The sequence below is a fragment of the Centruroides sculpturatus genome, unplaced genomic scaffold, assembly GCF_000671375.1.
Source record: "Centruroides sculpturatus isolate CEXI.00-Female unplaced genomic scaffold, Cexi_2.0 scaffold979, whole genome shotgun sequence".
Taxonomy (NCBI): domain Eukaryota; kingdom Metazoa; phylum Arthropoda; class Arachnida; order Scorpiones; family Buthidae; genus Centruroides; species Centruroides sculpturatus.
In genome coordinates, this window is record NW_019385319.1 from 144,979 (window position 1) to 160,122 (window position 15,144).

The window sequence follows — 15,144 nt, forward strand, 5'->3', positions numbered from 1 at the left end:
AATTTCAGTTTTTAAAAACATTCATAAATCTTTATTTATAAACTCCATATTTAATATAAAACATAAAGTTGTGTCTCAAACGAAATTTGAATAATTAAAGTTAAAAATTGTAATAGGGAAAGAAAGTTACATTAAAATCTCAGCTTGCTGCTGGAAAAACAGAAATTATAATTTTTCGTATTGTAACCGATATTTTAATGCACATACGACTGAATAGCAAAACTTGGAGAAAAATTAAAGGGAAATTTTCTATATTTTATACAATTTATAATTTTGGTCCACAATCCGTACAGTAAGATGCATTTTCAGGAAACGATAAAAGAGTGTTATACAATTTAAAAGCAGAAATTCGAGCAAAAGGGTGAAGGCAAGTTTCGCACAGTTGCGGTGTTTCTTTTGAATGTTGAAGGACGTGAGCTAAAAAGCTTCGTTCACAAGAGAACTGGCAGTCACACTTTGGGCAGCCTGAATTAATATGCACCCGAACATGATTAACCATTGTATCTTCTTGAGCGAAATTAGTGTTGCATAAACAACACGGGAATTTTTGTGATACTCTATGCACTTTTTTGTGTTTACCGTAACTTGCGGAATATCTGAACGTTTTATTGCAGATGTCGCACTTAAAAGGCATTTCATTTCTATGCTTTATGCGATGAACGGTCAAACTGGAGTTTTGAGAAAAATGTTTGTTACATATATTGCAATGGTAAGGTTTTTCTCCTGTGTGAGATCTACGATGACGAGTCATGTCAAATTTCCTCCCAAAACATTTTTTACATATATCACATTCGAATGGCTTCTCTTGTGTGTGTGTTCTACGATGATGGCAGAAATTGTTATTTGCAGCAAAACTCTTATTACATACATTACATTTGAATGGCTTCTCTCCAGTGTGCATTCTACAATGTACAGACAAAACACTTTTATAAGCAAAACGTTTATCACATATATTGCACTGGTAAGGTTTTTCTTTTGTATGGGATCTATGATGAATAATCATATTTGATTTCTGAGAAAATCGTTTATCACATATGTTGCACTGATGAGGTTTTTCTCCTGTGTGAGACCTACGATGAACAATCATGTAAATTTTTTGTGAGAAACATTTCTTACATATATCACATTCGAATGGCTTCTCTCCGGTGTGAATTCTGTTATGGTTATCGAGATAATATTTAGAAGATAAAGTCTTAAAACAAAAGAGACATTTGTATCTCATTGTGACGTTTTTTTTTAAAATTTGAAATATCTGAAAAATAAACAAGAACTTTAAATACAGTTGCTTAGAATGTTTGTGTTAATCTAAAAGTGTTTATACAAAATAAGAAATGATAATATTTTAATTGCAGATACAATTCATCTGTTGCAAAATAGAAATAATATAATTTCTATTCATTGGTAATTTGCGCTCTGTATTTACATCTAAAAGAAACAATGAAAAAAAAAACACATTGCTTCTGTTGCTGTTTATTTTGCATAAAAAGAATCGATAAATATTTAATAAACTAAATCACTTTCTTTAAACAAAAAAAATGACAAAAAAACGTATTTACTCATTTTTATTCTGTAAATTAAGATATAAATTTAATATCTATATCTCGACGTATTTTATTTTCAGCTTATGGATATAGAATGTTATATAAATTAATTAAAACAGTAAAATAAAACACATAGTGGATTCGCCAAAGGGATGCCGGTCGTTAAGACATTCAGTGAAAAATATATCACAAATTACTTCCTAAACACGTTACGAAGACTGAAAATCTGATATCAACCAATAGATTTGTCAGGTTTGAAATCCCGGCTAACTAACAGTGTCAATATTTTATCATCTCGGCTACTGTTGTAATTTAAATAAATATGCGCAAAGTAAAATTGTTATGTAAAAACGAATTTGGATAATGTTCAAAATTCATTTAAAACACTAGGATCGTATCTATTGTATCCACATGCTTGCTTCGTTTACTTTTGAAAGAAAATCTAAAATCATTATAAAAATTTAACTAGTCATTAAATTAACATTTGTTTGTCTATATTTTTAAGCAAATTTTGTTTCCGGTATGAAAGTTAAAACAATTAACTATGCGGATTAAAAATCACAAATTATATTATGCTGGTTATTTTAAGTAATAAAGGTGAAAGTACTTACGANTGTGTATGTTATACTATACAAGTTACGATATAACTTACGAGCGTTGCACATAATTTTCGTGTAACATTTATATATAAAGCTTTAAATATAAAAAATAATGTATAAATAGTTGAAATATTGTAATTGAGAAATTTCCATTTTCTGGATTATCTTAATAAAATATTAAAATTTTTTTCAACAAATGTAAAACTTATTGAAATAAATGTCAATTATCTGATAAAAGCTTTTGTCAATATATTAAAATAAATAACTAGATGCATGTTAAGTTTTAAAATAATTTTAAAATAAATGGAAATAACTACAATGGTAATAATTAATTTTTATAACATCAAAAATGAATTTACACTTTTGACGTTAAAAAATACATGTAATGAAAATTAAATCATTTTCAGTTACGGGAGAAATTTCATATAATTTCTACGTTCAATAAATTAAATTCTGATCAATTTATTAGAAATTATCGTCGGGATTTCCTTTTTTGTGATTTTGATCAACAACCTGTGTTGAAGACAGACTATACACATGGGTGAGTATTCAGATCTGAGGTTTGATGCACCAATGTACTAAATTTTCTCCGGGAGGACCCCAGAACAGAAAAGAATCCACATCGCAGGGTTGACCTTTTCTCACTACTTGATGTCAGGGTAAATGGATAACTTGCACTTCTACAGTCAAAAAAGATATCTCGTATAAAATTTCATTTTGTACGATTTTGTAGCAACACATGCTGCAACATAGTTACTCAATTTAGAGCAATCTGCATATGTTGACAATAAATTCAAGTTAAGTTGTACCTATGCAAATATCTAATCATACACAGTCTTTAGAACATTGCTTTGCCTACATTAGCGTTGAGTTTCATATACCGAGATAACTTATTATAAATTATAAAAAAATTTATTGGACATTAAAATTCTCATTATATCTCTAATTAATGCAGTTTTTAACTTTCATTTCATATAAAATATTCGTGGTTTGAAAAAATGTTTTTTAATATTTATTTTAATGTAATTTGATACAAAAATTCAAAAAAATAAGCGCGACATAGTCTATAACTGAGCGCCATTGAAATTTGGTGGTGGTAGTCTTACGGTATGGGGCTGTATTAGCTATTTTTGGCCTGTAATACTACTGTGTATACCTGATGAAATGGATGAAGTTATTTGGATTGTCGTCATAAGAAATATATATATATATTTCTTATGACGACAATCCAAATACCGTCATAATAATTGCAGTTATTTGATAGTATCAAATAATTACTCTTCAATATTATTTGTACAGACAGTTCATGTCGGATGTAATCTCATATTCACTTTTTTCCTATTGTTAATAGAAACACAACCTATAAAAATAAATACGTTAAACAAATTTTTTGTGGCATCGATTATTGAATTTTTATATTTTCCTAGGCGATCAGTAAACGATCGCAGGCTTTTGGGATGACTTTTATAATTAACTCTAATTTTAGATTTTGGTGTCAAAATGCTCAATAGAACCTTGGATGTGTATCAATTACTTTTTGAAAAAAAAACTTTATTTTTTTTCCAACACTTAAGAAAAAACTAGAAGGATGTAATCGTATCTTACTCCATATTTAATTCCTTTTAAAAAATCACACAGATTCTTAATGTGTCACCTGAAATCTACGATAAAAAATCCACTATTTGACCGTTGTACATTAATTCTTGTTAAGGTCATGGTGAAAACCCAGTACAGACTCTCTAATAAAAAGGAGGGGTCGATGCGTTATCAGGAGTATTCATCCAGTTTGAAAAACTGGATGAATACTCTTGATAACGCATCGACCCCTCCTTTTTATTTTAAACTGTGTGTGCCCAGCCGATTGTCTTCGCCGTACCGATCTTAACCGTCGCCTCTGCAGAGAAACCATCGTTGCTCAAGAAAAAAAAAGACGTGCCTTTTTTCTTGGAATCTTATACATATATTTTACAATATCAGTTATAATTCTTACATTATTTTATTCGTATTTTTCTAATATCGGTATTACTCCCACTCACATTACTTCGTATATCGGAAAGTCTACTGTACTTTTGAAAATAAAAAAATAATAACTTCTGTAAACGATTTCTGCAATTTTAGATTTAGTTGATGCATTCCTTTCTCTGTGTGTTATATGTAATCGTGAATTTAATGTATACTTGAAATAAATGCAAATGGCGCACAAATAAAATTCACCGTATTTTCTATTATTACATTAAAAATTCAGACATTTCTTTTTACTGTATTAATTTCTTGAATAAACGAAGGAAATTCCCGAAAAATCAAAAGATATTACCGAAAAAATGAAAAGTCGTGGTAATCGAAAGCTAATAGTACATTAGTTATGTAAATTGTTCAATTATAAATTTTTTATAATATAAAATAGCCTATTAAAAATGTAAGCATATAAATTTTAATTTCACATAAGTCTAATTACATATAACTAATAAATTTGTTTCCTTGTGAATGATTTTCTATAAAAATATCCACAGTTTATTTGTTAACAAACCATTTTGATGTTGCTGCATGTGTAATTACATCACCTAAGTTTTTTTTCGGACAGATTTTGCTTGAGCAGTGTCAATATCTATTGGTTTAATTGTAATTAAATACACNTACAATCATTATCGAGCATTTCAATACACACATGTAACATTACATTCGTTTACAATAAACCAGTTAATTGCAGAACTATTAGAAAGTAAAAATAGATAAAGCATAAAATATTACTTGTTCTAAATTTCAGTTTTTAAAAACATTCATAAATCTTTATTTATAAACTCCATATTTAATATAAAACATAAAGTTGTGTCTCAAACGAAATTTGAATAATTAAAGTTAAAAATTGTAATAGGGAAAGAAAGTTACATTAAAATCTCAGCTTGCTGCTGGAAAAACAGAAATTATAATTTTTCGTATTGTAACCGATATTTTAATGCACATACGACTGAATAGCAAAACTTGGAGAAAAATTAAAGGGAAATTTTCTATATTTTATACAATTTATAATTTTGATCCACAATCCGTACAGTAAGATGCATTTTCAGGAAACGATAAAAGAGTGTTATACAATTTAAAAGCAGAAATTCGAGCAAAAGGGTGAAGGCAAGTTTCGCACAGTTGCGGTGTTTCTTTTGAATGTTGAAGGACGTGAGCTAAAAAGCTTCGTTCACAAGAGAACTGGCAGTCACACTTTGGGCAGCCTGAATTAATATGCACCCGAACATGATTAACCATTGTATCTTCTTGAGCGAAATTAGTGTTGCATAAACAACACGGGAATTTTTGTGATACTCTATGCACTTTTTTGTGTTTACCGTAACTTGCGGAATATCTGAACGTTTTATTGCAGATGTCGCACTTAAAAGGCATTTCATTTCTATGCTTTATGCGATGAACGGTCAAACTGGAGTTTTGAGAAAAATGTTTGTTACATATATTGCAATGGTAAGGTTTTTCTCCTGTGTGAGATCTACGATGACGAGTCATGTCAAATTTCCTCCCAAAACATTTTTTACATATATCACATTCGAATGGCTTCTCTTGTGTGTGTGTTCTACGATGATGGCAGAAATTGTTATTTGCAGCAAAACTCTTATTACATACATTACATTTGAATGGCTTCTCTCCAGTGTGCATTCTACGATGTACAGACAAAACACTTTTATAAGCAAAACGTTTATCACATATATTGCACTGGTAAGGTTTTTCTTTTGTATGGGATCTATGATGAATAATCATATTTGATTTCTGAGAAAATCGTTTATCACATATGTTGCACTGATGAGGTTTTTCTCCTGTGTGAGACCTACGATGAACAATCATGTAAATTTTTTGTGAGAAACATTTCTTACATATATCACATTCGAATGGCTTCTCTCCGGTGTGAATTCTGTTATGGTTATCGAGATAATATTTAGAAGATAAAGTCTTAAAACAAAAGAGACATTTGTATCTCATTGTGACGTTTTTTTTTAAAATTTGAAATATCTGAAAAATAAACAAGAACTTTAAATACAGTTGCTTAGAATGTTTGTGTTAATCTAAAAGTGTTTATACAAAATAAGAAATGATAATATTTCAATTGCAGATACAATTCATCTGTTGCAAAATAGAAATAATATAATTTCTATTCATTGGTAATTTGCGCTCTGTATTTACATCTAAAAGAAACAATGAAAAAAAAAACACATTGCTTCTGTTGCTGTTTATTTTGCATAAAAAGAATCGATAAATATTTAATAAACTAAATCACTTTCTTTAAACAAAAAAAATGACAAAAAAACGTATTTACTCATTTTTATTCTGTAAATTAAGATATAAATTTAATATCTATATCTCGACGTATTTTATTTTAAGCTTATGGATATAGAATGTTATATAAATTAATTAAAACAGTAAAATAAAACACATAGTGGATTCGCCAAAGGGATGCCGGTCGTTAAGACATTCAGTGAAAAATATATCACAAATTACTTCCTAAACACGTTACGAAGACTGAAAATCTGATATCAACCAATAGATTTGTCAGGTTTGAAATCCCGGCTAACTAACAGTGTCAATATTTTATCATCTCGGCTACTGTTGTAATTTAAATAAATATGCGCAAAGTAAAATTGTTATGTAAAAACGAATTTGGATAATGTTCAAAATTCATTTAAAACACTAGGATCGTATCTATTGTATCCACATGCTTGCTTCGTTTACTTTTGAAAGAAAATCTAAAATCATTATAAAAATTTAACTAGTCATTAAATTAACATTTGTTTGTCTATATTTTTAAGCAAATTTTGTTTCCGGTATGAAAGTTAAAACAATTAACTATGCGGATTAAAAATCACAAATTATATTATGCTGGTTATTTTAAGTAATAAAGGTGAAAGTACTTACGAGATTTACATTCACAATTTCTGTCTCTGATAGATACTTTGAACAAATAACCTGATTCATACAACAGTAGCATGCATAAATATCCCAAGGGTGCTGCTTGGTAATGCAACTTTCAAACAGAAGTAAAAAATCACAGAATCTGCTTCATTAAATCGATTTATCTGTTGGTTATCATTTCAAGTTATATTTATGTTGATTTCCATCGATATGCGCACATTCTTTGTTTTCGTTAATTTGCATAATTATTATTTTATGTTCAAATTATTACACCACTGAACCCTTTGTACAACATTAAGTTTTTACACATTTCGGTCGTACACTTTCATAAATATTTATGTTTTTAAAGTACTTACGATAGATTGTTTTATAAACAATCGATTTATGATACTATATGTGCAATATTGATTTACATAAAACTACAGAAACGCGCGAGTTTTACACCAAGTAAAACAAGAAGCATAAGGTGTAAACAATAAATTCTATTTATACAGTTTACTCGTGCTTCAAATGCTCATCAATTAATAATCACTACTAAAAACAGGCTTAAAACATTAAAAAAATAATAATGTACGTCTATCAACACGAATGATATGACTGAAACACTGCGCGACTGGAATACTTTTGTTAAAATTTACTCGAATATTTATTTAAAAGATGAAACCATTTAAACACTGTGTCAAGCAATTTTTCTGGTAACAGTAATGTTTATGCGTTTTTAGAAATGGCCGGTCTCTAACGCAACAAAGTAAATTTCCAAATAATAAACGTAAACAATACGATACACAAAACTACGTATGAAAAATGTAAAAATGTATACATTTTTACACGTTTAAAACACTTCAGATCATAGCCGAGCAAATAATAATTGAATGCTTAATGTACGGTATATTTACTTTACTTGAATGAAATTCATATTTCATTAATCGATGTATTAAAGTAGTTGCAATACTTTACTCTAAGAGAAATTTATGATAATCTTTGGAAAACGAAAGTCTCTTTCAATAAACATATGTGACATTCAAAAATTATTTCAACAGCTTTCAATATTTATAAATAAATGCAGTAACTCCTTAAAATCTAAATTTATCAATCATTTTTTAATCATTATAACGAATAACTTCATTTTATATTTCTCAAAGAGATGCAACGAAAAATTGAATCGTGGTTGAAAAACAAATTTGTAATTTTCCAAACCTTTATTAAATAATTCTTCCAATTTAAGCTTATAATACATTATGACGCTTGGTATGAGAAAATAATGAATTTGTGAACTGTTTTTTCATTTAAAAAATGACAAGCAAAATTATATTCAAATTATTCAAGAACTCCATGTATTTATGATTTTAACAATTTATAAATTTTCCTGTCATTTTTTGGTTTTCTCTTCAAATTATGTTCAGAATGACTCACATATTTTTCTATTTTAACCTATTCCTTTGATTCTAAGGTAATGGCGAATCAGATATTAGTAGAAATATTTACATAAAAATTTTCGCGTAGAAAATACCCTTGCAAAGATTGTTATTATAAAACAAAAACTAGTAAAAATATTAAGTAATTTAAATTAAATGCTTTCAGTTATAAAATATAGCTGTTAGAATTATTAATACAGTATTTTATTCGACACTGCTCGAAACTTGACACTTGCAGTCTACAGTGTTTATAACCGGTTGACGTTGTTTTTCGATCGTACGAGTACATTCAAAGACGTTTAAGACGTTTAAACGTACGCTTTAGGGTAAGTCGCGGTTAATGCAGAGTGTGTAATAATTGCCATATATAATCAAATATATCACAAATTTTTCAATCTTCTGTGCTATTATAATAGGTTTAAAGAGAAGAAAAAAACCAAAAATTTCTATAAAAAAAAGTTGGCTATGTCATAAACATTGTCCAATAGAATGTATGTAAATTTTATTGCAGTCAAATCTGTGCGTAAGACGTTGAAAACGGTAATATTACTTTATTTAAAAGGTTTCCATTATTTTTTCTGTGGGAAAATAAAAAAAACGTAAAAAGTTTTAAAAACCTTCTACTAGATATAAAATTATGAAATTTTCTGACAGCTGAAGTTATAGAAATCAAGTAATAGAAGTTGAATAAATTCCACTTACTACAATTTGTGCATAAAAAACTACTTTGATCATTTTAACAATTGAACCAGTCAGCAGGCATTTAGTGGTAAAACATTTTTAAATTGTTCACACAAATTATAAAAATGTGAGACCGCAAATTTTAAGGCATTTTGAATCAATGTTAAACATTATATTTTCGAATTTTAAACATCCTCCATAGAAAGAATCTTTCTTTGCGAAGCATCAAATCGGATGTAATTTTTTTTATCAACAATCAAGTGGGAAGTTGACACATAATCGTTAAAGAATGCAAGAGATCGTCAACAACGAGCGATCACCTGACCTATTTTTCACCATAACGCTATAAAAGATGGAGTAATGGGAAGAACAGAGCGATCCACTGAAAGTTATACTTGAGATAGTGCATAATTTAGACTTTGAGTTCCAAACTTCCACAATCACACTAACTGCAATTATCTATGTTTTTATGTTCATTTTTCGACTTTTCTCTTCAGCCAAACTCTTGTAATATCAAAAAATTATATAGCAAAATTTGAGTGTGTATTCAGCTGATTTAAACAGTACAGATATTTAAGTGATATAAGTGAATACAGTAGAGCGTCGATTATCCGAACGTCAATTATCCGAAAGAATTCCAGTCGGCAAATTTAAATTTTCTCCAATGCTGTGGCGCTGCAATCTTTGGCTATGTCTTGGGCTACTCAAATATTTTACATTTTTGATACTAAATTAACTTCTGAAGTATAATTTTTTATTTTTTTATATTTTTCAATATATTATTTCGTTTGTACAAAATATAAAATAATAAAATAATTTTTTAAGATACAATAGGCAGCGTTAGGCTCAACATCGACAAAAATTCAATGCGAAGCGACACGCAATGGAGAAAAATTTCAACATGGTATAAATTAATATATTCTGTCTTACATAATCGGTTATCCGAAAAATAAGTTATCCGAACAACCCGGTCCATTATTAATTCGGATAATCGACGCTGTACTGTAATAGAATGCTTTTACTGTAAAAAATTCCAATCTATCTGCACTGATTATGCAATATTTAATAAAGACATCAAAAAAATATAACAGCACAAAAATATTAATTTACAAAATTATAAAAATTCTTTTAAAATAATATGTTTGGAAAATTAATTATGTATTTACATTATTATACGTAATAATAAAATATTTTTGAAAATATAGAAAAATGATACAATCATTATCGAGCATTTCAATAGACATAAGTAACACTACGTTCGTTTACGATAAATTTGTTAATTGCAAATCGATTGAAAAATAAATATTAGTAAAGCATAAAATATTACTTGTTCTTCTAAATTTCAGTTTTTATATACATCCATAAATCATTATTTACAAACCTCGTATTTAATATAGAACATAAATATTGTATTTCAAACACAACTTAAATAGATCACATTTGAATAAGGAAAAGTAACTAACATTAAAAACTCATCTTTTTGCTGAAAAAACAAAAGTTAAAATTTTCTATACTTAAAATTTCTTGTTCGTATTGTAAGTGATATTTTAGCCAACATATGATTGAAAAGCAAAACCTAAAACTAAATTGAAGGCAAATTTTCTAGATTTTTTACAATTTATATTTCTGATCCACAATCAGTACAGTAAGATGCATTTTCCAGATACGATAAAAAAGTGTTATACAATTTAAAAGCAGAAATCCGAGCAAAAGGGTGAAGGCAAGTTTCACACAATCGCGGTGTTTCTTTTGAATGTTGAAGAACGTGAGCTAAAAAGCTTCGTTCACATGAAAACTGACAGTCACACTTTGGACAGCCTGAATTAATATGCACCCGAAGATGATTAACCATTATATCTTCTTGAGAGAAATAAGTGCTGCATAAACAACACGAGAATTTTTGTGATACTGTATGCAGTTTTTTGTGTTTACTGTAACTTGAAAAATATCTAAACGTTTTATTGCAGATGTCGCACTTAAACGGCATTCCATTTGTATGCTTTCTGAGATGAACGGTCAAACTAAAGTTTTGAGAAAAATGTTTGTTACATATATTGCAATGGTAAGATTTTTCTCCTGTGTGAAATCTACGATGAACAATCATGTCAAATTTTCTTGCAAAACATTTTTTACATATATCACATTCGAATGGCTTCTCTCCTGTGTGTGTTCTACGATGATGGGAGAGATTGCTATTTGCAGCAAAACTCTTATTACATACATTACATTTGAATGGCTTTTCTCCCGTGTGCATTCTACGATGTTCAGACAGAACACCTTTATAAGCAAAACGTTTATCACATATATTGCACTGATATGGCTTTTCTCCTGTGTGAGATCTACAATGAACAATCATATCAACTTTTTCTGAGAAACATTTTTTACATATATCACATTCGAATGGCTTATCTCCGGTGTGAATTCTGTTGTGAGGATTGAGAGAATATTTGCGAGAGAAAGTCTTAAAACAAAAGACACATTTGTATTTCATCGTGACGTTTTTCTAAATTTGAAATATCTGAAAAATAAACAAGAACTTTAAATACAGTCGCTCAAAATTTTTGTGTTAATCTAAAAGTGTTTATGTTACTGCTAAAGCTCGAAAGCAGTTAATATGTACATTAACTAGCTAATCTTCAGATTAACTAGGGTGATTCGTTAAAGTTGCAAAAATTGTTCCATTTCTCAAATTACTTAGGTAATGTGCAGAGTATCTAGGTAATCTGCACATTACCTACTAGGCATACGGTAAAGTGAAAATAAGATCTTTGCTGAAACAACAGCAACGTTTCTGTACGCTTAAATTAACATAATGTTATTTAATTATCGATATCTAAAGAATCAAATTAATACAATCAAACGATCAACAAATGAGTTAATAGAATTAATTATCAATGAAATAAAAAACTGTAATACAAAAAATCAAACGGTTTAAAATATTACAATTAGGGAAATGGGAAATTATATAGATTACCACCTATGGAATTTCGGAACTTTGAGTATATATCTGAAGCGAGGGGGCCAAGACGAGTTCAACGATATCCTACTTTTGGACCAGAGACAAAAAATAAGAAAGTTATCATACTTTTTCCGGCAATAGTATGATAAAATTGTGTGTTAATGTTACCTTTGGTGACTAAAATGGCGGCTCGTCTCTGATTCTAGCAAACCGAAGAAAGAAAACAGTGGGGACGCACGTTTTATTTTAACCTATTCTAATAAATTACCATAATTATTATCAACCAAATTATTAAAATAGGTTAGGTTAGGTTAGGTTAGGTTAGGTTAGAACATGCGTCCCCACTGTTTTCTTTCTTCTGTTCGCTGGAATCAGAGACGAGCCACCATTTTAGTCACTATAAGCGACATTAACCAATTCTGCTTACTTATTATTGTAGTCTAAAGATTGGTGATACTTTAAATTACATAGCAATTGGTTTTATAACAAGCACACCTATTTGTGGTATATTTATTTGTGGCAAAGATCTTATTTCACTTTACGGAGTGCCTAGTAGGTAATGTGCAGATTACCTAGGTAATTTCAGAAATGAAACAATTTTCGCAACTTTAACGGTTCACTCTAGTTAATCTGCAGATTAACTGGGTAATGTACACATTAACGGATTTCGAGCTTTAGCGGTAATATTTATACAAAATAACATAATACAGTGGAGCCTCGTACAGTGGGTTTTCAGTTAACGGATCCACTGTCCGTTAAGTGACAAGTTCGTTATAGGAAACGCATTTTCCCATAGAAATACACGTTAAAACATATAATTCGTTCTGCAGCATAAAATAACCGTATTGTACCACAAAACAAATGAAAATGTAGCAGTCACGAATTATGCCAAATAGTCAGAAGTTGCGAGGAGGATGTAAAGGAACACTTTCTTCACACATTCATACAGATACAGACTTTTTACTGATTGCAGTAGTTCACATTTTATTGTTTCTTAATCGGAGTCAGATTCAGGAGAGACTACAGGGCTTGCAGGGTCAACTCCTTTTGTTCCATCCCTTGTATTTCGGCAGATGGCTTCTTAAAAGACGTGTACAAGGTGGTTTGTTTCTCTTTCTTCTTCAACACCTGTCGGAAATGACGGGCAAGTGCGTTATTGTAGAGATCATTGATCCTGTTGTCCTCAGCTGTGTTTGGATAATGAGTGTTGGTAAACTCCTTAACCTCTCCTTCATTAGACAAGAAAGTTTTTGTCAACTTTCACTTCTTCTAATGATTTCTTGTTTTGTTTTAATTAAAATTACCTTTCTGTTTTTTAGAAGCTATTATTTGCATAACACTTGAATAAATGTAAATACCCTGCACTGAGGTGATGTTCAGTACGTAATAAACAACGGAGCGAGTCGAATCCCAACGGGAGCTCTGTACTTCAGATATACTAATGATATATTCTAATAATACTAATATATTATAAAAATAGCAGATTGTCATTGGCAATGGCGAAAGAGTAAAAACATCATTCGCCCTTCTTCGCAGCCAGTCCTTTGCTCGAGTTACGTGACAGCCAAACAGAAAGTCCGTTGTTCGCAGCGGCCGTTATTTGAGGCGTATGTTATACGAGGCACCACTGTATTACGATCGCAGATTGAAATCTTCTGTAGCACAATAGAAATAATATAATTTTTCTTTATCCGTAATTTGTGCTTTGTACTTGCATCTAAAATAAACAATAGAAAAACCCTTGGGTAAGTACATTACTTCTGCTGCAAATTCGATAAATATTTAGTAAACTAAATTACTTTCTTAAAGTAAGAAATGATGTTAGAACGTATTTACTAATAATTTTTTCTATAAATTAAAATATAAATTTAATATCTATATTTCGACGTATTTTTTCAGTTTATAAATTTAGAATGTTATATAAATTGATTAAAAAAGAAAACGAAACACATCGAGAATTTGCCAAAAGGATTCCCTGTCGATAGAACATTCTGTGAAAAATTTACCACTATTTACCTCTGAAACACGTTATGAAGACTGAAAATCTGATATCAACTAATAGATTTGTCAGGTTTGAAATCCCAACTAACTAGCAGTGTTAATATTTTATCATCTCAACTACTGTAGTAATTTAAATAAAAATTCGCAAAATAACATTCTTATGTTAAAGCGAATTCGGATAATGTTCGAAATTCATTTAAAACATAACGATCGTATTTATTGTAACCACATGCTTGCTTTATAAATTTCTAAAAAAATCTGAAATCTTGGTAATAATTTAACCACTCATTAAATTAATATTAGTTCGTCGATACGTTTATGCAAATTTTGCTTCTAGTATTAAGTTAAAACAATTAACCACGCGGCTCACAAATACACAAATTATATTATTCGCTGATTGTTTGAAAGTAATAAAAGTAAAGGTACTTACGAAATTTACATTCACAATTTCTGTCTCTGATAGATACTTTTAGCAAATAACCTGATTCATTCAACAGTAGCAAGCATAAATATCTCAAGGGTGCTGCTTGGTAATGCAACTTTCAAACAGAAGTAAAAAATCACAGAATCTGCTTCATTAAATCGATTTATCTGTTGGTTAGCATTTCAAGTTATATTAATGTTTATTTACATCCATATGAGCACATACTTTGTTTTCTTTAATTTGCATAATTATTATTTTATATTAAAATTATTACACTACTAAACCCTTTGTACAACATTAAGTTTTCTCATTTTTCGGTCGATTCCACGATATTCCTTGTCTATTATGGTATGGTATCAGAATTAAAATTAATGATGGTGTAGATCAGTCTTTCCCAACGTGGGGTCCATGCCCCACAAAGGGGTAATTGGATTGTTAAGGAGAAAATTTAAAAATGGACTCGTCCAGAGTTTAAGTTAACTGTATAGCCACTGTATACGTTAGGGGGCATATGTATTTTAGAAAGGCTTTGGTGGGGCATAGCACAAAAAAGGTTGGAAAACACTGAATTAGATGCTTCTCTTAAGCGTTTATTTATGATGTGATATATCTGTGATAT

General features: G+C 29.5%; 1 protein-coding gene across 1 annotated transcript; it reads right to left on the reverse strand.

Annotated features, from left to right (window-relative positions):
• Positions 1-265: 265 nt before the first annotated feature.
• Positions 266-14,735, reverse strand: LOC111637593 (zinc finger protein 271-like). Its single transcript, XM_023383115.1, has 7 exons — positions 14,532-14,735; positions 10,786-11,659; positions 9,478-9,523; positions 7,049-7,190; positions 5,179-6,148; positions 1,970-1,983; positions 266-1,252 (listed from the first exon to the last, which is right to left on the reverse strand). Exons 2-7 carry the CDS (start codon positions 11,630-11,632, stop codon positions 266-268), a joined length of 3,006 nt encoding a protein of 1,001 aa, XP_023238883.1. The 5' UTR covers positions 11,633-11,659; positions 14,532-14,735.
• Between the last annotated feature and the right edge of the window lie 409 nt (positions 14,736-15,144).